This window comes from Aedes aegypti, chromosome 2 (genome assembly GCF_002204515.2).
Source record: "Aedes aegypti strain LVP_AGWG chromosome 2, AaegL5.0 Primary Assembly, whole genome shotgun sequence".
NCBI classification, from domain to species: domain Eukaryota; kingdom Metazoa; phylum Arthropoda; class Insecta; order Diptera; family Culicidae; genus Aedes; species Aedes aegypti.
The window spans coordinates 34,311,648-34,333,517 of NC_035108.1; the positions used below are offsets into that span (position 1 = coordinate 34,311,648).

Sequence of the window (21,870 nt, forward strand, 5' to 3'; positions counted from 1 at the left end):
AAAGGATTTTTGTTTGAAGTCACTAGGCCCATATTGTGCAACAATTTGCTCCGTCAAGTGCATCTTAGTGCTAAATTTCAGACAATTCGCCCGATAAAACTCTTGGTGTTATGAATTATGGGTCCATTTTGGTACTTATACTAACTGTTAGAAATATTTGTATTAAATCATAAACAAGTGACCATCCAAAAACAAATTTCAGAATTGCACTATATTTAGTGAAAAACTACATAGGAATTTTGATAATTTACTTTGGCAGGGGGGAAGGGGGTTTCTTGGCCAAGTTGTCTGAAATTTTTAAAAGAAAAGCATCAAAACGACGCAGATTGCCGAAAGGATGCAAGAGTTCCAAGAATATTATCTGACACCCATTAAATAAAACATAAATCTTTTTAGGAAAAATTTAGAAACACTGCTCGAATTTAACACACAAATTGACAAAATTGATATTAAAGTCAATTCGGGTACGGTTAGATTTTAACAATTTAACTTGTAAAAATACATTGCAATCACATCCAAAATTGCTTGCCATAGAGTGCTGTTTCAAATTGCTTTCAAATCTAAACATTCGTTGAAGACCCAATATTATATCATACATATAATAGCTTACGGGTGATGCTAAACTTCACGGGTTGCTGCAATATTCAACTAAGGTGTTGCAATACTAGATGATGCGATTCCTTACTTATGGTGGGTAGAGTATATGTTCTTAATCAAAATGTTAAATTTCTGTTTACTTGCGACCCTTCTATACAAGTTTTTAGTTTTTTGGGTTATCTCGCGATTTAAAAAATCCCGAATCTCGGGATTTTTTTTATATCTGGGAAACAAGACTCTCTATAAGATATGATATAATCATAATCGCAAAACTGTCTCAAATGCCAATTTTATTATTTTCCACGACAAAGCTTACACGAATTTATTTGCAAATATTTCATTATATAATGGTTGTTGCAAAAATAGCAGTTTTTTTCGGTTTTCTATATAAAATTTAAACACAATCTTAGGAACTACTTTTAAAATGCATCATTTGAGGTACAGTGGGATTCCGTTTTTGGCAACAAAGTTGAAATTTTCAGTTGCCAAAAACGGAACCGTGCCAAAATCGGAACCCATCTTTCAAATTTTATTTTTCAACTATTAATTTTGAAAACATCATTACTATGTTGATACATCATTTTTATGGAATCATAGGGCGTTGAGACTTCGAAAAGGTTCACTTCGAAGCATTTTTCCAAAGGGTTATACTATGCTATGAATCTATAGCTCCGTCATGTTAAATCTGGCAAACGTTTTTCTAGTGGCGTTTATACGCCTCAACATCTTCAATTATTTTTTAGAAGCTTTATGTATAATTTTTGTATAAGAGGGCCTTGTAAAACCAATAATCGCATAAGTGACTTTTATTGAAGAACTGGACATTTTCTTAAAACTATGAAAGAACACGAAAAAAATATGTTTGTATTCTTTTAAAGAAGTATTTACGAAACAAAAGCGCTGGGTATTGCAAAACGGCATGAGCTTTTTTTCCTAATTAAATGAACATTTGAAATCAGTTTGACTTTTGGACTTAAGCGAAAAATTTTGAAAAATTCGATAAGTTTAGAATTGCTCATTCAATATATGTTTCTAATAAAGTAAAGCATTTTATAATGAATGGTTGACTGCATCAAAAGGGCAAACATAAACATGCGATAATGCATAAATGTGACTTGTTATTTTGTAGAATTCAATTTTTACTTGAAATAATTTTTAATTAAGCTATATGTATGTTTTCCACTGAAATTTACAGGATCCTGTTATAAAACCTCAAGAACCTTAAATCAATCTTCAGGTTCTCATAAGGAATCTACAGAAAAAACGCTTGAGCTCTGAAGCATCTTGCCAAGCATCCGTAGGATCTTGCATAGAGTTCTCGGGATCTTGCTAAGGCTTTTGCTGCTTGGAATTCCGCTGCGATGTTGCTGAAAATTCTCAAGTCTCCAATGAAAAAATTAAAAGTTTATTATTATTAGGCTACCACTAGCACACCTCAAGTTCTTCTGGGAACCTTTTCAAAATCTCCAAGCTTTCGCCGGAAATAATAAAAAAATACTACTAGAAATTCACATTATCCCGCTTAAAATTTACAGGACGCCTTAGAGTTTATTAGGAATCACCAGATTTTGGACATAATTCTCCATAACCAATTATACACTCTAAGGATCCCTCAAGAAGCCTTCAGCGTCCACTTGGGATCTGTAGATATCTTCATGAATTCGTTAAAATTTCTGAAAAGTCCCACAAGAACCAAGACTCATTTAAGGATTCTTCAGGGTACAGTTAGGAAACTCATAGACTCAACTCGTAAGGAACATATTGATGGTGTTGAGGCCCGTACCGGTGATTAACAATCTTAAACAGAATTCTGGATCGTCTCTTAACAAATCTAACGCCTTACAGAGTCTATAGAAAAGAGGGAACGTAGCTTTAAATAGTTGACGCAGAAAGACCAATATCACAGACAAAAAGTTAAAACATTCTCAGTCGTATTTATCGCACGCTTCAATGATATTATCGAAAATAAATTGTAGTTTGGACTATCCGCATTTGTCAAGTTATTTAATGAAATTTATTTAAAGGCACACGATACACGATATTTTGCTGTACATATTTATATCTATTATGGCGGTGTGTTTTTACATGCGCAATGTATGTAAATCCATAATAATAAAGACAGTGAGCTAACAAGATGAGACAAAATTTATGATTGTTACTCTGTGTGAGCCATAGATTTTTTGTTGCTCTTATGTCGGTGCTGGTGCTTTGTTCAAACAAGCTGTTCCAGATCTGAAGAACAGTGTTTTTTATTGTATCACCTACTGGCAGACTCAAGTGGGCTGGTCACTCAATTAGAATGCCTAAGAAAAGAGATTGGTCTTTAGTTGAGATACTAGTGGAGATTATTGGCCTCATGAAACGTTGCCAATGCATGACCAATGACCATTCTGAAGTAAATAAGCGCGTACGCGAGTCCTTAGTAGTTGGTGAGATTTTGGGAAATATCGACGAAAATGGAGCTCTGAAATGTGATCAGTGTGAAGTTAACATGCTATTCAAATGACTAAAGCAACAGATACGATAATATTTACAAAAATTTACAAATTTTAATGGTATCGAAAAATGTTGCCAAAAACGGATCCATTTTGTTGCCAAAATCGGGGGGTGCCAAAATCGGAACATGCCAAAAACGGAGCATGCCAAAAACGGAACCCCACTGTACAAACGTAATTTGTTGTAATATCTGGTTGAGCGGAGACGTTACGTTACAAGATGTTCTGATTTTTTTTTTATCACAAATAACCCATTTTTTGCTGGTTAAGAGATGTACCTACAAATAGTCAACAATCTAGAAGACGTGCAGGAAGTTGTAGCCGGATCTGGCAGACTTTTACGAGGACACTCTTAGAAACAAGTCTGAGCATGATTTAGTGTGGAATTTAGTGCTGAATCGATTATCAAAGTTACTTGTTAATATATCATAAGTTTAATTTCATAACAATTTCAACTTGCCAATTCATCCGATTCAAAGTCAAAATTGGTGTCCTTGTCCCATCAAATATACTTTATCAATCAGCCATGCTCTCTATTAGATTTTGGTTGAATGGATTGATTTAAACTTTCTCTGCACCAGTTGAAAATAACTTTAAAATCATGCTACAAAATTCAGTTTTTTAGTTACTCAGACAAAATCTCACTTTTGATGCTTGTTGAAGTAGTTTTAATGTTATGTATAGCTTGTTTCTGTAATGCTTGTTTCCATAGTCAATGCTATCAAGTAAAGTACAGTAACACTTCTGGATACCTAGTACTACCGGATAAAATAACTTGAAATTTGATTTATATCTATATCCACGGAAATAATAGTGAATTTACAAATAATTTGAACTTTTGATTTTTTCGACGAAATGATTTAAAATTTACAGAGAAGATGCTTGAATGCAACATGTTTTGAATACTTACCCGGGCAGATGGAAAAATCAAAATCAAATCTCGAAACGAACAAATTATAGCATATCTCAATTTGATATCGAAAAGATGTTCGAAAATTTTATAAATCTAAGCGCTATAGCTCAACATCTGAAAATATGTAAACCAGAGCATTAATGATTAACGAGTCGCAATGATTGATTAAGTGATTAATGATTAAATTCAAGTTCATCATGATTAATGATTATGATTTATGATTAAATTTTTTGAATTCATGATTAATGATTGTGATTGATGATTAAGCCAAAGTATGATTAATGATTATGATTAATGATTAAATTTCAATTTTAGATGATTAATTAATATGATTAATGATTAAAATCAGTATGGTCAGTGATTATGATTAATGATTATGATTAACCCTTACGTGAATAATGTCAAATTTGATCAAAATTTTTAATTTCAAAATAATACTTTTTTAAATTATCATTTATTGTATTTGCATTGAGACGTCACGAAACATTGCGAACCTGCACTGTACAAATCGCGTCCAGCACGATGTTGGCCAGTAGTATGTGGTCTTTATATACCCAATAACTAGTGTACTCTCGGCTTAGGCATTCAACAGCAGAAACCGTTGTGTCCATGAGTCCTCTCGTGGTGTAGGGGTAACGCGCCCTATCTAGTGAACAGGGAGTCGTGAGTTCGATTCGCACCGAGGAGAAGTCTTATTTTATCGCAAATTTCATATCAATTTTTCCCATTTAATCCAATTGAGGAAGTTATTGTTTAATTTTACGATAGTTGTTCAAAATTATGTTTTTTCAGTCGTCTTCTAATGAAATTCCGTAAATATCAGGATTGCTGTTTGTCTTCTGCGGGTATCGATTCGATAATTACAACGATTCCGGGCTCCGTAGCCGTGCGGTTAGCGGCGTCAGTCGTTTAGGCGTATTGTGCTACGGAGTGTGGGTTCGATTCCCGCCCCAGTCGGAGAAACCTTTTCGTCAAACGAAAAATTCTTCACTGGTCCACTGGTCGTTCCGTGTGTCCGTTGTCTAATGTTAGTTATGTTCAGTCTGTGCAGCCTATGGCTGAAGACGGTGTTAATTGTCTTTTTTTAAATTGCGTGGAGTACTGGAGAAGCCCCCCTAAGATTCAGTAGCCACTTTCATATCGAGTCCCAAATGTTAAGAGTATCATGATTAAAAAGTTGATGATTGAACGAAAAATCATGCTGAGAACTGTTTGATTCAGATTTTTCTTAATCATAAGTGTACCAATAAATTTTCAAGAGTGTGATGCATTCGTTGCATACTAAAAGGTGTTTAGGGCATCTAATGTCATTTAATTTTATGATTAATCATCCATTAACAAATGATTAAATGCCCCAAAAGATGCACTAAACAACTTAAAGTATGCAATAAATGGGTTATACACTAAGGATTGTTTGTTAATTCTTCATTATCTAATGATGATGATATTATTTAACAAACAATCCTAAATACAAATCTTTTGAACTCGTTATTAATTGCTCCGGTTCAAAAGCCAGTATCCTGGAGAAAGTGGCCAATATATTGGCCTTTTGATGCGAGAGTGCTTTGTGAAGCCCAAGCAGGACAGTTCGGTTTTGCGTCGTCCGATAGATTTGGCTCACGGTTTCGCGCATGTTTTCGTCACCGTAGATTTTTTTTTTTCCTGTTTTGGAGCGTCTTGCTGGGTAGTGCTTCGTGAAGCCCAAGCAGGACAGTTTTTACATTCAGAAATGGAATAGTGAAAAGTGAAAAAGTGATTTGTTTGATTTGTGTCCTCAGTACTGTTGGTTTTTGGCTGCCCTAAGCTCACCGAACCATCCGGAGGTGACAGGCAGCACATAAATTTAGAGAATCAATCCGGTGAGTTTGTTCCAGTATGATACTTTTTCTTTTGTGAGCCTTCCGGATCGTTTTTGTCCGCGTCGTGGAACTTCTGATCGTTTCTTGAACGGAAAATGTTATTTTCGGAGTTTGATAATTATGTTCAGATTGCGCATTCTGTCCGGGCGGGTGTTACGCAACTAACAATCGGTTGTGGATGCTTTTTAACCGTTCGATGACCCTGGAGGGATCGATTCTGCTTTTCGTATGATTTTGAGCAGAAAACCGACTGTGGTATCCTAGGGTGTTTAGTTCGAACGCGCTTCCTTTCGTTTTTCGATTATCTAAAAATACAGTACCACCCAGTACAGTTTTTCAATAGGCGTGATTTTTTTTTTTACGCGTATCGTTATTTTATACAATCCGATGACCCTGGAGGGATCGGTTTTGCTTTTTACTGGTTATTGAGCAAAAATATTACTGCACAATCGACAAGCATTTCGCGAAATACTATTTATACTATAAATAAACTATTGTTTTCTCTTTTGATTGCCGGCATTCAAAAGATTAATTTGAAAACGCTTAAACAGCAAATGTTTATGGTCTATCGCCAGCTTTCTAGGCGAATCATGACAATATACCTTCCCCAACCTCCAACTCCGTAGCACTTATGAGGGTGTCGCTGAGTCGGTGGCCTCTCATTAAGTAAGTGCTACATCAACATTTCCTTCCCCTATCCCAAGTTACGGTAAAGATGGGCGTGGCCGGGAATAGCGATATTCATGCTTTTAGTATTCTTGTTTATGATTTGAACAAGGTATACTCCCCTGCCTTGTTCTTGAAAGTAGTCAGGATGAGATTATTAAAAAGAAACATGAATGTTGCTAGTATCCAATCTACGAAGTATACCGTAACTACGCTAACGCTAACGCTAATATATTGGCCTTTTGATGCGTAGCTTGCGACACATTCATGAATTATCAAGTTTTAAGTGGATGTTTTTCATGCACTTGAACATATGCCGGGGTGTTAAGGTTTGTTGATTTCCCGGGGAAAGTATTCAAAATATTGGTAAAAAACTAGTCGGATTTCAATACTTCACTTCATAAAAGAAAGAAGAGTGTAGAAAAAATCATAAGTAAGATGAGCAAACTCCGGTAAACTCTAATATGCTTTTTATCTTGTGATTATTAGATTATTATAAAAAAAGTTAAATGGTATTTGCTCGCCTTTCTAGTGATTTTTAGTACTTTTTTTATAGTGAAGTGTTAGTTGTTTATTCATCCTCCAATAATTCCTCCGAAGTGAAAGTGAAGCATTATATTGGTAGTTCTGAAACCTAGCTTTCCATCTTAAACTTCATGAATTTTGCAAACGAAGCCATAGATTTAACTCTCAAGAGAATTATTGAAGTATAAAATATCATTTTTATATTATTTTTCGAAAGAATTGTTAGGGGTATCCAGTTGTTTATATTTTATGAAGCTACGTTAAAGTTCGAACCAGAGACCAAAGTTTTATAATTGTCCATGCCCTGGAACTATTTCAATAGCACGTATGAAAATCTCTTTTGAATCAACCACCCCCCTCCCTAAATTTAACTTCGACAAGATTTAATAATTAATAATATCAATCTAAAGATATTTAAGCGCAATAAATTGTGAAATAATAAGAAAAATGTGATCCTTCGAACAAGCTACAAAACACTGCAAATATTTCATCACTAAACAACCCCATTCTTGGAGAAATGTTGAGTAAAATCAGTTTGAACATTGGGTTGGAATTTCCTAACGAGATTTTTATGAGAAACTGGAAACATATTTTTTCTAACAATGTTCGCCCTTCCTTGATCTGAATCTAGATTTCAGTAAAAATGGGTTTAAATTAAAAATTTGCTTCAAAAAATTTATATTTTAGATTTATTGCTAACCAAGGGAAAAGTTGAAATAACCCGTTTGTTGCATACTTCAAGGCGTTTAGTGCATACTTTCGGGCATTTAATCATTAGCCTTTGAATGATTAACCATTAATAATGATTACTGATAAAAATGTTGATCAAACAAAATTTTGATAACTCTCATACAAAAAGCATTACGGAGAGAGGAGGGTTTAAAATTTTTATTCTTAGCGCTACGTATACACGTATGCAACGAATGAGCCATAAACATGAAAATGAATTAGAGTAGGTGTACCAGTTATGGCCATAGTGGTTCCTTATTTCGCCATGCGTGATAATTTGAATGTCTCTACATTTTAAAAAGTTTTGTTGTGTTTTAGCAGTAAGATTAACGATATATCTTGATGTTAAAACATTCAAAAAGATTAAAAATGTGAAAGTTATCCGAATTTCGGATATGGCCAAATAGGGAACCACTATGTCCATAAATGGTACACTTTCCCTATTTTACTCATTATTGAAGAGGATAATTCAAATTGAAAAGCTTTAAGGCCCAAGTAAAAGCAATTTTCTCTTTTATTAAGTAGATATCTTTAGGCGATGTAGGATTGCAAACATCAAACGTGAACAAAAGCAGCAAGGAGCTATTGACAGAAATACCACCTACTAGGGGAAAAGAACAAATTTTCGCTCTTGAAAATTTTGTGCAAATTTTCGGATTTTCATACAAAGTACACAAACATCTTATGAAAGGCTAGAAAACTAGTGCTCGGTCGAAATTTGATGATCAGCGCCTATAAGCAGCAATCCTTCATGAAGAATGGTACCACTCACTAGCGTCCAACTGGGTTTTCGGATTCGGATCAAATACAACTGAGAAAATGCACCGTCTTACTTGAAGGATATATTTAAGGGTCTTTTTTAGTCTTATGGTAACGTGGATATACAGCAAAGCCATGCTGTACTTGGTTTGAATTTTGAATTTCCGTGGGCATAAGCTATCAGCGTTCTTGTCACACGATATAAGAAATGCAAAATTTATTTATACATTAGAAAGCAATGTTGAAGTATTTGTCGAATTTTGTTCAATGATTGATTGATGATTGATTAAATGTTTGATTTATGATTAATATTATGATTACTGAATAAAATTGGCGATCTTTATGATTATGATTAATGATTAATGATTAAAACATTAAAATGCAATGATTATGATTAGTGATTCATGATTAACTCTTGATTTTTTGTGATTAATGATTAACATTTTTGATTAATCATAATCATTAATCATGATTAAATTTATGATTAATCATTAACGCTCTGATGTAAACAAGATCAAAATTAGTTCTTCGACATGAAACAAAACACATTCAATAGAAAAATGGCGCGTCTAAACAGTGTGACTTCGGGGCAACATCTAAGATCAAAAAGAAGTCTCAGAAAGCGAAGAAAATGCTACTCTTATTTCCTTGAGCTACCATCTGATCGACAGCTCTAAGATTTATTATCATAGCCAAATGGTTAGAACCTCTGTGTATAGATCTAAAAGTCGAGGGTTCGACCAATAAACTTGCCAGGTATTGTTTTGATCTTATAATATCTTAACAAGATATTGATCAATACTTCAATACTCCGTATTTATTTTTGATATTATTTTCGATCTTTTATCTCTATCAAACCAATAGCTGCTTATGATCGTCAGTAATTACTTTGGAACAACACATTATGATCTTTGTCAGCTTTTTCCACCTGCTCGGGTAATACTTTGCAAACCTGATGAATACTGTTAGAGAATACTTGAAGCATGCGAATATCCCGTCCAAAATTGTTCAAAACCTTCTAACCACGATAACTTTCAATTTCCTCGTTGAAATATTTCAAACTCACGGAGAAGATGCTTCATTACTATATCTTTTGAATGGTAGGTACCAAATTCATGGGCTTTTTTCCCTGGTAATAACGTTTTCAGACACACCGTGGTATGTACCTATATGTGCTAGGAGAACCGAATCACAGGCTGGCTCGCCTTCATCGTTGCTCCACATCAGTCAGTAGTAGTACTCGCGCTTCCGTTGATCGCACAGCACCGTAGCAGCTTGATACGGCACATACTGCAGTCACCCATAGCCTCTCAGAGGTACCTCTATCTACATATCGACAGCGACGACGGTTGACGCTCGGTCGCGGTACCTAATAAGAGGAAGTGACTGCTGCAGCTTTCAGTTTGTACTTAGCTGCCGAAAAGACTGGACGGATTGGTGGTTCGTTCCATATCATTGTCCAAAAGTGCATTCACTTGCATTGGCCTTTGGAGAACCACGCAGCAACAAAGAAGCATCACAACTAAGCATCCCACGAGTTACCAAAAACGAAAAAGAATAGTCTGCTTTTTTATACCTGATTAGTGAATAGGAAGATTTTTTAGTGTCTGTTGACGATCCCTATATCCAGGAACAATGTCTTCCTGGCGGAGAAGTGTGATAATAGCTATTCTTTTTGAATGTTAACCTCGGAGTCAGTGCAATCGCTACCAATATTTCCCTCCGTGCAAGAGTGCTGGTAGTGTGGTTGGCCTATAGCGACACAAGACTAACACATCCAGACGAAGAAGAGTGAACGTTTTTCTGAGAATATAACACACAAATTCGAAGCACTGTTGCTAGGCGAAAAACCGGATTGCACGCGGTCGTTGAAGCGGCCATCAAACAGCTGTTCCGAGAGAGAGTACATATATGAAGCGCGAAGTGTGGCTTGAGGCAGGCCCACATAAGAAAAGTTCGAATCTGAGTAAAGGAGAAAAAAGGAAGCGAGTGTAGACGACGTACGAAGTCAAACCGAGAAGAAGGTCTCCGTTACGAAAAGTGAAGCCAAGTGCATTAGTCCTTGAAAGGGGTATATAACATAATTGGAAGAGGCCACGTGCGAATCGTATATTGAGTAATTTGGAGGAAATTGGTGTGTGCGTTTAGTTTCAAAAAAAGAAGAAAAAATCTTATTGTGATATTAGCGTGTATTGGTGCTCTCTTGCCACCCTTTCCTGAACTGACCGTCGAGCCTCCACTCGACCAGCTGTGGAGAGCATTACTGAACCGAAGGGCGGTTAAACGTTATCTTGCGAAACAGTTCCACACGTGTTTGGGGAGTTGACCCATTTTTTCGTCACCTCGATCGGTGTATATTGCAAGTCTGTTTCGTGCGGACCGTGCAATATCCCACTCCCGAAGGAGATAAGGCCTCAAAATTGATCCCAACATGGCACTGGAACAGAACAGTGCTGCCGTCCACGTCACTGGGGACGTCCTGGAGGACTTTGTGCTCATCTTCCGAGAGCTACTATCGAAGGTAATATTCTATGTGTCTGACTCAGAAACGGGTGTTGAATGCGATTGTTTCCGCATTCCGTCTCACTAACAGCCATGGTGTGCAGTGTTGTGTATAGCGTCACTACTAGTCTATAGATAAGGGCTCGTCTTAGGGGGTGGTAATTGGAACTTTACGCGCCAAATCGGCTCCATGGCGGTTGTAGAAAGGTTAGTCATCGTCGCCGTATTGAAGGGCGTCGGTGAAGTCATCGCTCCAGCGCAGCGCTTTCAAGGCTCGCGCGCATTACTCAGTTCCGCTTTTCGGAGAAAAAGTTCGATGAGGTGGTTGGTAATCCCCCCGATTCAATTTAGCTTTGTTATGAAAATTATGTTTGTATTTTATGGCTTACAACCGGTTTCGGCGGCATTTGTCGAATGGTCTTCGAAAAGCCGTTTGAACCGGTTACGAAGTGGTTAATATTCGGGGGATTTACGCTGCTCAAGGGCTTCCCGGTACGTCTATGCGAAGATAACCCCAATATTATCTAGTGGGAAACGGGATGGGACCGGAGACGATGGAAAAAATGTGACGCTGATAAGCATATCTAAAGTGACGGGATTCTTTGCAATCTAGGGCGCCAACTGGATTGCGAGATTATAATTGATGTTAATAACATATCGATGGGGAACTTCCTTCTTGCTGGATAGCTTGCTATGTTTCTACTCAACGTTTATTGTGTTTTTGTTGTTCTGGGATTTTGTTGTCTGTTTTAATTTTGTTATTTATTTGCAAGTCGGTGAACTGCTGTGTTTTACACAACACAGCTTCATAAACTATTCAATCTTGAGGGCATAACTGACACTTTAAACTCGATTGCATTTGTTGGCGTAGTACTCTAGATTACGTTGAAATTTTGCTTCCCATAATGAAAAAAAAAATGCTTTTTTTCGTTTACAGATGTAAGGAAGGAATAAACGATGAAAATATAAAAATATAAAATATATATCGGTTATGTTGAATTGGATCTAATTCTGGAAAAACCAAACAAACTGGGTTTTTCAACAAACATTTAGAGATTAGCAATATAGAAGAAGCTACAAATTGGTCCAAACCCTCAATTAAACCCAGCAATGTTTTGCGATTTATATAATTTGTTACTGTGGACTTAACTATGTTTTATAGGCAATGTTTCGTCTAAAAACTTGTATACTTCGGATCATGCAAACAAAGGCAATCAATCATAAGAAATATTTCTGATTTTATCAGTCGTTTGCATTAGTTTTGAAATCAATTTGAGTATGTGCACAACAGAACATGGTTTAGATTAAAAATTCACTGCATTTTATAAAAAAATTAAAGACTTCCTCTCGTCTTAAAAAGTTGGTTCGAATAGCTTTAAGAATTTGAAAAATTTCAAATTTATTCTTATTTGGAAAAAGTTAAGATTGGATTATCAAATATCTGTCCGAATTGTTTTTTAAGCTACATTCAACTCTCCTTAATACGCCAACCTCTATTATGGTTTTCCAGCTCTATACCGAGAATGAATGTCGAGTAAGATAGAGTTGGCTGTACAATGACAAAATTTATCGTTCAAAATAGTACTCTACCATAAAGAAGTCGGAGATCGCTTCCTTCTCCGGTTGGTATGTTCCCTTCTGTGCGTCGCGCATAAATTACGTCGGAAATATTTGCACAGTATTGCGTACTATCTGCAAAGCACAAACAATTTGGCAGAGATACGTTTCTGCGGGTTTGTTTGACCAACACTCACTGAAGGGTACACAGATAACAGTTGGGTTGGAAAATTTTGCACTTGAGCGCAGAATATTCCATCCATTGAGTCTTAATTGGACTGCAAGGGCATCAGCGAGAGTGTGATGATTCATCGAGCGATCGATATTCTTCTTAGGTTCGATTGTAGTTGAGTAGGGTGACTAATGATAAAGTTATCATTCGAGTTTCAAAGTTCAGTTTGGTAGTTTTGTGCCATTACTGAAAATTCTTGGTGAATCCGTCATACATGACTTACACTGTACGTCCTGTTGAGCATGTTTGATCATTGTACAGTATTTTAAGATCCTAAGCGGATGTCTTGGAGGATTTACTCTTCTATTTCAATTGTAGTTGGAATATTTCCTAATAGGGTTAATGTCTTCAGCCAAGCTAAGAGTTCACCAAGCATCTCACAGAGAATACTTTAAGGATATTTCTGTTATAAAACTCTTTGAAAATCGATCAACAATCTCAATTGAAATCCATCGAAGATCTATCAATATCAATATCCAGTCGTTAAGCAATATTCCAGCCATGATTGTATTTCTCGCAAAGTGAATTCTTTTTTGTATATTTCCGAACAAATACCAGTATTTGAGCATTTGCTAGACTTAGACTTAGACTTAGAAGCTACAAAAGATCAAAGGATCAATAAAAGGAATTCTTAAAAGATCTCTTTCTTTTTTTGGCATAGTCCCTTCTGAGACCGAGTCTGCATTTCAGCTGAACGAATTCTAGATAATTTTTTCCTATTGCAATTTTTTGTGTATGTTCCTAAATATGATTAATGTATTCAGCCGTCTAACTAAGAGTTCCAAAGAGATCTCGCAAATAACGCGATATATATGTTATTCTTTGAATATCCATCAACAATCTCAATTGAAATCCCTTTAAGTTTCCAATATTCAGTCGTTAAACAACATTTCAGCTATGATTATATTTCTCGCAAAGTAAAGAAGTAACGTACATTTTGTATATTTTCGAACAAATACCATACAATTGACATAGTTTCATCGATCAAAGGTATTGTGATTTTCTAGGATCAGGAAAGGAATACTTAAAAGATCTGTTTCTTCTGACTCCCAACTGAGACAGAGACTGCACTTCAGCTCAGTTCTTATGAGTATTTCCCCTGTTATTAACTGAGAGCTCTCAAAAGACCTCTTTAGGGATCCGCTTATCAGAATTTTGCCACTCACTCTTCTCTTATTTTCTGTGATCTAGCTTTTCCGCTCTTGGTTCAGTGGCAACTTGTAAGCAGCGCTGGGAATGGTAATAGTAGTAGGCTTGAATTTCGCGAAAATCACGTGGCTTTCCCAGTACAGTAGTTCGAAAACGTGAATCTCATCAAGTAGTCTATATTGGGTACATGAATTTTCTAAATCGTTAGTGTCATTGAAGGCTCTAAATGCGGGAAATGCAGCGGGAAATAGAACATTTTTCTGCAGTAATTTTAGGCTGCCCTTAGCAACGGGTTTTTTGCAATTTTCAAGGCTCTTTGCCTTCAGCAGCGATAGGCGTGAGTTTCACTGGCTTCGCTGACTGCGATTGGCTTTGTTTGGTTACTGTAGAATGAATTTCAGATTTTTTCCCAACCCTGCTTGTAAGTCCACTTTTTACCTGTTCAACGATTTCAAGCATGATTTACTCGGCATATTTAGATAATGAAGCAAAAAGTAAATGATTGGCCTAGTCCTTTCTCTTAGTCCTTCTCTTCCTTTAATATGCAAATTTGTTGCTATAATTCAAGAATGCCCATTCGTTGACCAGGTAGATTCGAGGGTAGGGAATTGTCACTGTTATCGTTATCCTTCAGAAAGGCCGAAGCCTGCTTCAAGCTGCTTAGTATTCTTGGATTATCTTTCTAATCGGATTGTTATTCTGCATGTTATCATTTTTTCTATGCCTAGCTTGAAGCTCATGTGAGATTTAATCTAAGCTTTCTTCAAAGCACTCAACACTGTAAGAAGGCAATTCGGTCGTTCGTTCGTCTTTATTACATTCTTAAGGCCGGTTTGCTACTGACAAGAAAAGGAATCGCCTATCTCGATGCGTGGAAAATTTCTCCCAAGAAATGATCAAGAAAATCACTTTTTTCTGATCGCAGTACGCAGTTGAGAAGAAATGTCACTTCAAAGGGGGCTCTCTGTAGGAAATTTCTTGACCCTTTCAGTCAAGGAATTTCTTTACTTTTCTTGAGCGAAACAGCATACTTAGCTTTATGAAGAATTATGATTTTATCGTTTTTAAACAATCTAATTTAATTGTGAATCTTAAAGAAATCTATACTGCTTTCAATACCAACTGCCTGCCTCCATGAAACACAATCCCATTGCCGTAGAAGTCTATAAATAACGTTCAATGCAATGGAGATTTGCTTTCCAATTAAAATACTCATTATGTTGTTCTACCACACCACCGCCCTTTATTTCAATCTTCATCGCATTGCCAGGCTGTGCTTGTCGAAACCGACAAGCACAAACCGGAAGCTGTTTGCTCGTATCTCATCTAGCTTCCCGGTTGAGCCCAGCAGGAAGCCTTAGGAAGGCAGTGTTCCCATCCCATTGCGATGTACAGTTGTGTTCAGAATAATAGTAGTGAAAGCCGATTTTCATACAAAATGCTCAACTTTGGCCTTCTGTAACTTTGTTTCCATATGAGCAATTGTCATGAAATTTTGGCAGTGAACTACAAATATACTCAATTTCATTATCACAAGATTTGAAAATTTTCACACTACCGGCTAAAAAGTTAAGCACCAGGTGAAATCGCTCAAAATAACAGTAGTTTTTCTTTTGTAAATTTTTGTTCAGTAACAATTTTGTAAAAAATTGGCTTGTTTATACATTTATAGCTTGGGTGGAAATGGTTGAAATGATGAATAAAGAAAAATTCAAAAACTCAAAATACAGCAGATTTTTGAATTATTAAAACTACTATTATTTTGAGCGATTTCACCTGGTGCTTAACTTTTTAGCCGGTAGTGTGAAAATTTTCAAATCTTGTGCTAATAAAATTGAGTATATTTGTAGTTCACTGCCAAAATTTCATGCCGATTGCTCATATGGAAACAAAGTTACAGCATGCCAAAGTTGAGCATTTTGTATGAAAATCGGCTTTCACTACTATTATTCTGAACACAACTGTACGTTAAAGTGCAAACTGCCTTTCGCCTCTCGTCGTTTGGTTTCTCTGGCGAGTGGGCTAGAAGCGTAGTGCTTCAAATGCCAGATGTAATCATGGACTTTTAGTGCTCTTTAGTTTGTGTTTGGCTCTTCTTCCTGCTCCATTACATTTGTAAACAACGTAGCAGAGTTGCCAGACCGTTTTATGGGAAATCTTTGTCAGTTGATTGCTTGGTAACTCATGTATCTATATTATTATTTCGTAAAATTAATCTGGACGTTGTTTGAGAGTTTGCTTTTGCATCCCGCATTGGTACTTACTTTTCCAATTTGATTTGTTTTAGCAATTATTCTGAAAATCTATCTGAAAATGACAGGCTGTCAGTCACTTCGTCCTGGTTGTTACATAAACCATGTTGTGGTACAGCACGCTGCAACAGTTTTCAGCAATCTCATCTCAAAATATAGTGCTATGGGCTGTGCAATACTTGTCTACCTTCCAAATACCATAAAATTACCAACAATTGGACTAATCCCATTATAAAACACCGATTTCGGTCACTTCATGATGGTAATGAAACGCAGTAGACACAGACACCTATCTGTCGCCGTCGCGACGAAAATGATTGCGCTTCATAGCCAACTGCCATCAGTGCTCGTTCAACCGAAAGGAAAAGATTATCCTTCCGAACCCATTTGGCACAACTCACTGGATCGAAAAACGATCAAAGTAGGACCCAGGTAAAAAAGGTCAAAGGTTGCAGTTTTTCTTCGCATGTTGTCATGGTAATTGCCTAGCACATGCGTCGCGTACAGGCATGGCATGCTTATAAATTTATAAAAGTCCAAAGACCACTCGGAAAACTGTTGTAGCAATTTTAATGAGGACGATACATTCCGACAGGTGGTGCTGTCCACATGATTGGTTTCCGTGTAAACTTTGTCGTTTGAGCTTCCACACGACAAGCTCTAGGGGTAATTGCTCCGGGGGTAGTTTACCGATCCGATCAACTCAGAATAGACGAGAGCGTCAAACGTTAAAAGTTATGATTAGCACACGCCAACGGTGTTTTGTCACACTGCACTACTACTGGTGGAACATACCGTCCATCATATATCCATGTTTCGAATTCCCACGCTAGAAATCGGAACTCGGGCGTCATAGAATGGCTTATACATCTATAACTATCTTCTTTTCGGCTTCCCTATCCGGGGACCCGAGAAAGACTCGTTCACCGAACCTGGCACACAGTTGGACGCCACCGGTGCAACGAGTCGGTTGCATTTTTACCTCGTGCTTCAAACATAGACACACGTTGTGCCTTTGGGAGGTTTTACGGGCGGTGAGCAGTGTTGCCAGACGGCGTCGGAGGCCACTCTGTTTTTGGCCTTTTGCCGATTTTCTCTTTGCATAACCGCAGTTGGCGTGGTTGCACGCGCGGCTTTCTATCATAGATACGACGTAACGACGTGATTCAGTGAGTGCAGTCGGAATTCGGCGTGACGAGGTGCAGTTTTTGGCCTGCCGGCAGGCAGCCCATCGAAGTTTATCGATTTGCCTCCCGCTAGGCCGTCGATAGGGCGAGAGGAAAAGGGGCAAAACCGCCTCCAGGAGCGTCCATGGATACGCTTGATAGCGATTTCTACGTGGAAGTTGTGCTAAAGGTCACTGTCTACTATTTTGTACTATTCTGCGCTTGCTGTGATTGGTGTTGCGTGACATTGTTACCTTTATTGTTCGTTTAGTTTGTTTCCTTTGTGTAATGCACCTTCGTCGCAGAAGTAGAACAACTACCGCGACGTGAAATTGGGGTTTTCGTTACATAAGAAGCGCTACGTAGCCGTTTGCCGGCTACATATCTGTTTTGGCGAGCGAGGTCAAGTCAGGGTTAGCTGTCCGCCGTTGACGATTGACGGTGGTGGCATTACGAAACGATTGACGAAAAGTTGAGATGGGATGAAGTGAATTACGATGTAAGCTCAATTTGTGAGCAAGCGTTTTTTGATCGTAGCATCGTGGATGACATGTGCATGAACTTCAATGTTGTTCGTTTGAAAATCGTTAGTGTCTTTCACATTGCAGTTACAACATTAGCAGACAAGTGTGGATTGAAAATGAACAAACAGTTAAGTTGCTGGCATACTCACCCAAGAGTGCCTAACGAAGTTGGCGATGCTTTGAGTCAGATAAGCAACATTGCCTAATGAACAGCTTGGTGGTACGAAAAGGCAAAGGAAGTAAAAACAAAATAAAGACCTTCATGTGCCTTGCAGTTGCCAGAAATTTTATGGCACATAAGGTTCATAGAGCACAATCTAGAATGCTGTGAAAAGTGTACTGCGTTCTGTCAAACTTAAGTACCGAGTGTAGTACCAAGGGATCAAATGTAGTACTAGAAATGGTACCCATTGTGATGTCTTTATTTCGTCTGTGAAGAAAGTCTAAGTCTACAGCAGACAATGTGCACTAGACTGGCCCTTAAACAAAAAAGTTGTAAAATTTAACGGGGCACCCCCTAGATATGTGCCTTAGGGTAAGAAAAAAGCTCTCTCAAAATTTCAACTCATTTGGTTGCACCCCCAGCTGGCGCATTCAATTCAAAGTTTGTATGGAATATTCGTCTCAAATATATTGAAAATTGACCCTATGTCACTTTTTCGTCTCGTACACTAGTTAATCGCGTTCAATTGAGCCCAGAATGACAAATTCACTAGTTGATACGTTAATGAACATTGTTGCCGAAGGTAGTATCTGGATTTAAGCTCATTTTCATTAAGCTTTCAGTTGTTGAAAGTTAGGCTTAGATCAGCACTCCCGTACAATCACACATGTGCATGCACCTTGTGCCGCAGCTCGGTCAGCGTCATAGGTGGCTATGATGCGCTTGGTGACTGCCACCCAGCTAAGTTGAAGGAATACTATGCAATATTGCAAATCTACTTCAGATAGTTGAAACACCAACTTTATCAATTTTAATCATCATACAACCTTCTACAATATTGTTTGCTATAGTATCAAGTAGTGTTTTTGACATTCTGGGTTCAATTGAACGCGATCAACAATTTTCCTGACTCAAACAGGAGATGACGTGCTGTTTCCTATATGTTGGAGCTGAAAATCCCATATTAACTTTAATTCAATTGCGCCAGCTCATGGAACGACCAAATGAGCTGAAACTTTCAGGAAGTCTTCCTCTAACCCTAAAGAATAATCCTGGTGGGTGCCCCGTGGAATTATACAACTTTATTTTTCTCCCACACTAAAGTGGGCCAGTCTAATGTGCACAAGCCCTCGCCTATCTAGATGTTAGTTTTAAACGACCAATGAAGCGATGTTTTGGTCCATGAAAGCTGTCTTGATTAGCCTTGATTGCTAATAACCTTTTCAAAACCATAATAAACCATAATGTAGCGATTCTGATTACCACAGGCAGTGTAATATAACATACGCTGAACTTCAAAGCTGCTTTTAACAAAAATATATAAAGAGTATCGCTTGCTTGAGAAGAATTTTAATCAGATAACCTGTTACAAATTTGAACAACTTTCTCTCTCGTCATACTTTGATTGACTTTAATCGCTTCTGCTTCGCGATAAACAGACAGATAAAGCTTTAATCTTCAAATTAAACTTCAGTTTGCCCTCAAACGACAAGCTCATGGCACGCTATTCCTTCATTAATGCAACAGAAAGTTACATTCTGTTTAACTAGCTCGACTAGACTTCGAACTACGGATCAAAATGGGGTTAGAAAAGGCGTTCAATGTCCATTTGAAACTTATTCTATTATGAGTCTCCACATAAGACAAACAATTCCGTTTGTTGATTAAAGCTCGCCAGTTGCCATCAGCCGCCATTGTTTATTTACCGTCCCAATAATCTAGAGCGCGCGTCTCAATTGCAATAGGTTGCTACGACCAACATCCGATGGAACAGAAAGACACACCTCCGTTGCTCCAATCCAGTCTACTGCTGCTGGAAACAAAGAAGGTGTGTGTGATCGGAACCACCTTATCATTCCGAACCGAACCGAATCGAATGGAGCAACGATGCAACAATGGCGACGGTGAAGGTTGACCGACGAAGAGGTGATGGAACTGGTTTTTTATTTCTCATTCGCTCGGAGCTCGGCAATTAATGAGCTACGGTGGCTTGACAACAGAAATCAGTCTGGATGACCACGAGCTTCCAGCCTGTTGTTACGCGAGGGGCGATAAGGCGATTTTTTTTTCGTTTTGCGAAATTCCTATTTTTGCCCGAAGAAGCAACAGGTTCGAGCCGACAGTTGACCTTTGCAAATGGAAAGTCCTGATTTCGGGGCGGACTGTAGTCAAGTCGACACGGAGACGATGCGTGTGCGAATTTCGTTCTTTTGATAAGATATAGGAAGGAAGTTTCTCTTAGTGACACTCAGCTGAACGTCACAGAGTGTCAGGTGGGGTGTTTCTCGGGGCGAGTGCCAGCAATTATAAGGCATTCGCTAATTGGATGCGCTGTTTTCGAGGAAATTCGTTTTGCCAATCGGAATAATTAGCTTCGGTTGGCCAAATGTCGCACCTCATTTTTATGCAAGTCATACAACGTCACATCATCACATTCACAACGTCACGGCGAACTTGGATGGGTGGGTCTGTTGGGGATTATTTACACCTAGACGGCTTGGCAAATACCGGAAATCGTCCCGGATCCAAGTAACCACTTATCGCAATCTAAACACTACAGTGCGGTACTCCCCGCCGAAGAGAGAAGTTCACTCGTCCAGTGCATGACATTTCAAATAGAGCATTAGGTGGTTCTAGAGAAAGCAAAAGCAATCGTCTATCGATCGTAATCAGCAAAGCATGATGTTTACGTCTGATTGGTGGCTGACCGGGGATTGTTGTTCTCCCCAACAACTATAACTGCATTTTGATTCGTTATCAGACTGCTGTTTGTCAAACATTTTGTTTGCTTCGAGCTGGCATCGTCGCATGAGCGCTGTTTTGAAGCGCGTTAATTTGCGCAAATATTGCTCAGTCATGCGCTGCTTCCGAGCGTTTTTTTCGCGTGGAGCGAGTGACAGCTATGACATTAATCGTGTGTTGAACTTCAAACCGTCAACTGTATAAGGTAGCAACTATACCTCTGATTTGTCTGACTGAATCCAGCTTACTGAGATGCAGTGACAAACAGAAAAATTAAGGAGTGAACCCATCCAAGGACCCTGAAGACAAATACCACTTTGAACGGAATCGTATTCGAGTTCAAACTGGACCTTGAACGACGACTATATGAAGCACATGCATCCACGTCGTGTACGGCGTCGTCATCCATCACTCTGTTCGCGTCATTTGCGCGATCGTGATCGTCGTGACCGATGACGTCACACACAGCCGACAATCAAACATTTTAAGCTTTGCTTTGCGCCTCAGCACAAGCGATCGTTAATTCTAGAGAGCCATGTAAATACAAACAAACTACGAGTCTTTCGCTCGACGTTGTAATTGCTCGGAATTGTATAAGAGACCTAGTTTTCGTTCGGCTTATGGTTTGGATAATCGGTTTGAACTGGTTTCCGAAGCGCACTGAATGTCAATTCCTAGAGTCAATGCGCGGTCATTAGGGAGCTATTAGGGGTGATAATGAAATTTGTTCTAGCGCTTGCATCATGCGCGTGATCGCTGTGTGGAAGAAACTGGAAATTTCTCGATGAAACACTGTTCATGCTAGTGGCAAATAGTTCCAAGAATTCTGTTGTATAAGTATTAATCGATACCCATAATCCCCACGTGCACCCGCCATTCCCCTCTCACATAGTAGGCCAACATTGTCCCCTACCCTTCTGTAGATCAACTGTCTAAAACAACCCCTTTGATCGGTCCCTTAGTCGTATATTTGTTTGCAATCCCTGATCGTCATCACCTTTCACCATCTGCTGCACCGTTTTTAAGTTAGAAGAACATAC

The 21,870-nt window shown here is 38.1% G+C and overlaps 1 protein-coding gene across 4 annotated transcripts in view; it reads left to right on the plus strand.

The window, feature by feature from the left end:
• Positions 1-21,870, plus strand: part of LOC5565095 (calcium-binding mitochondrial carrier protein SCaMC-2) — a 117,549-nt gene that overhangs the window by 87,807 nt on the left and 7,872 nt on the right. Inside the window, exon 1 of one of the 4 annotated variants that reach the window (XM_021840484.1) lies at positions 9,757-11,064. The exons of 2 other annotated variants lie outside the window; for them this stretch is intronic. In XM_021840484.1, the coding sequence (XP_021696176.1) occupies positions 10,975-11,064 (90 nt within the window). In that variant the 5' untranslated portion in view covers positions 9,757-10,974. Of the gene's footprint in view, positions 1-9,756; positions 11,065-17,176; positions 17,592-21,870 lie in introns of those variants that run through there. One more of the 4 variants, XM_021840485.1, reaches the window with a different exon arrangement.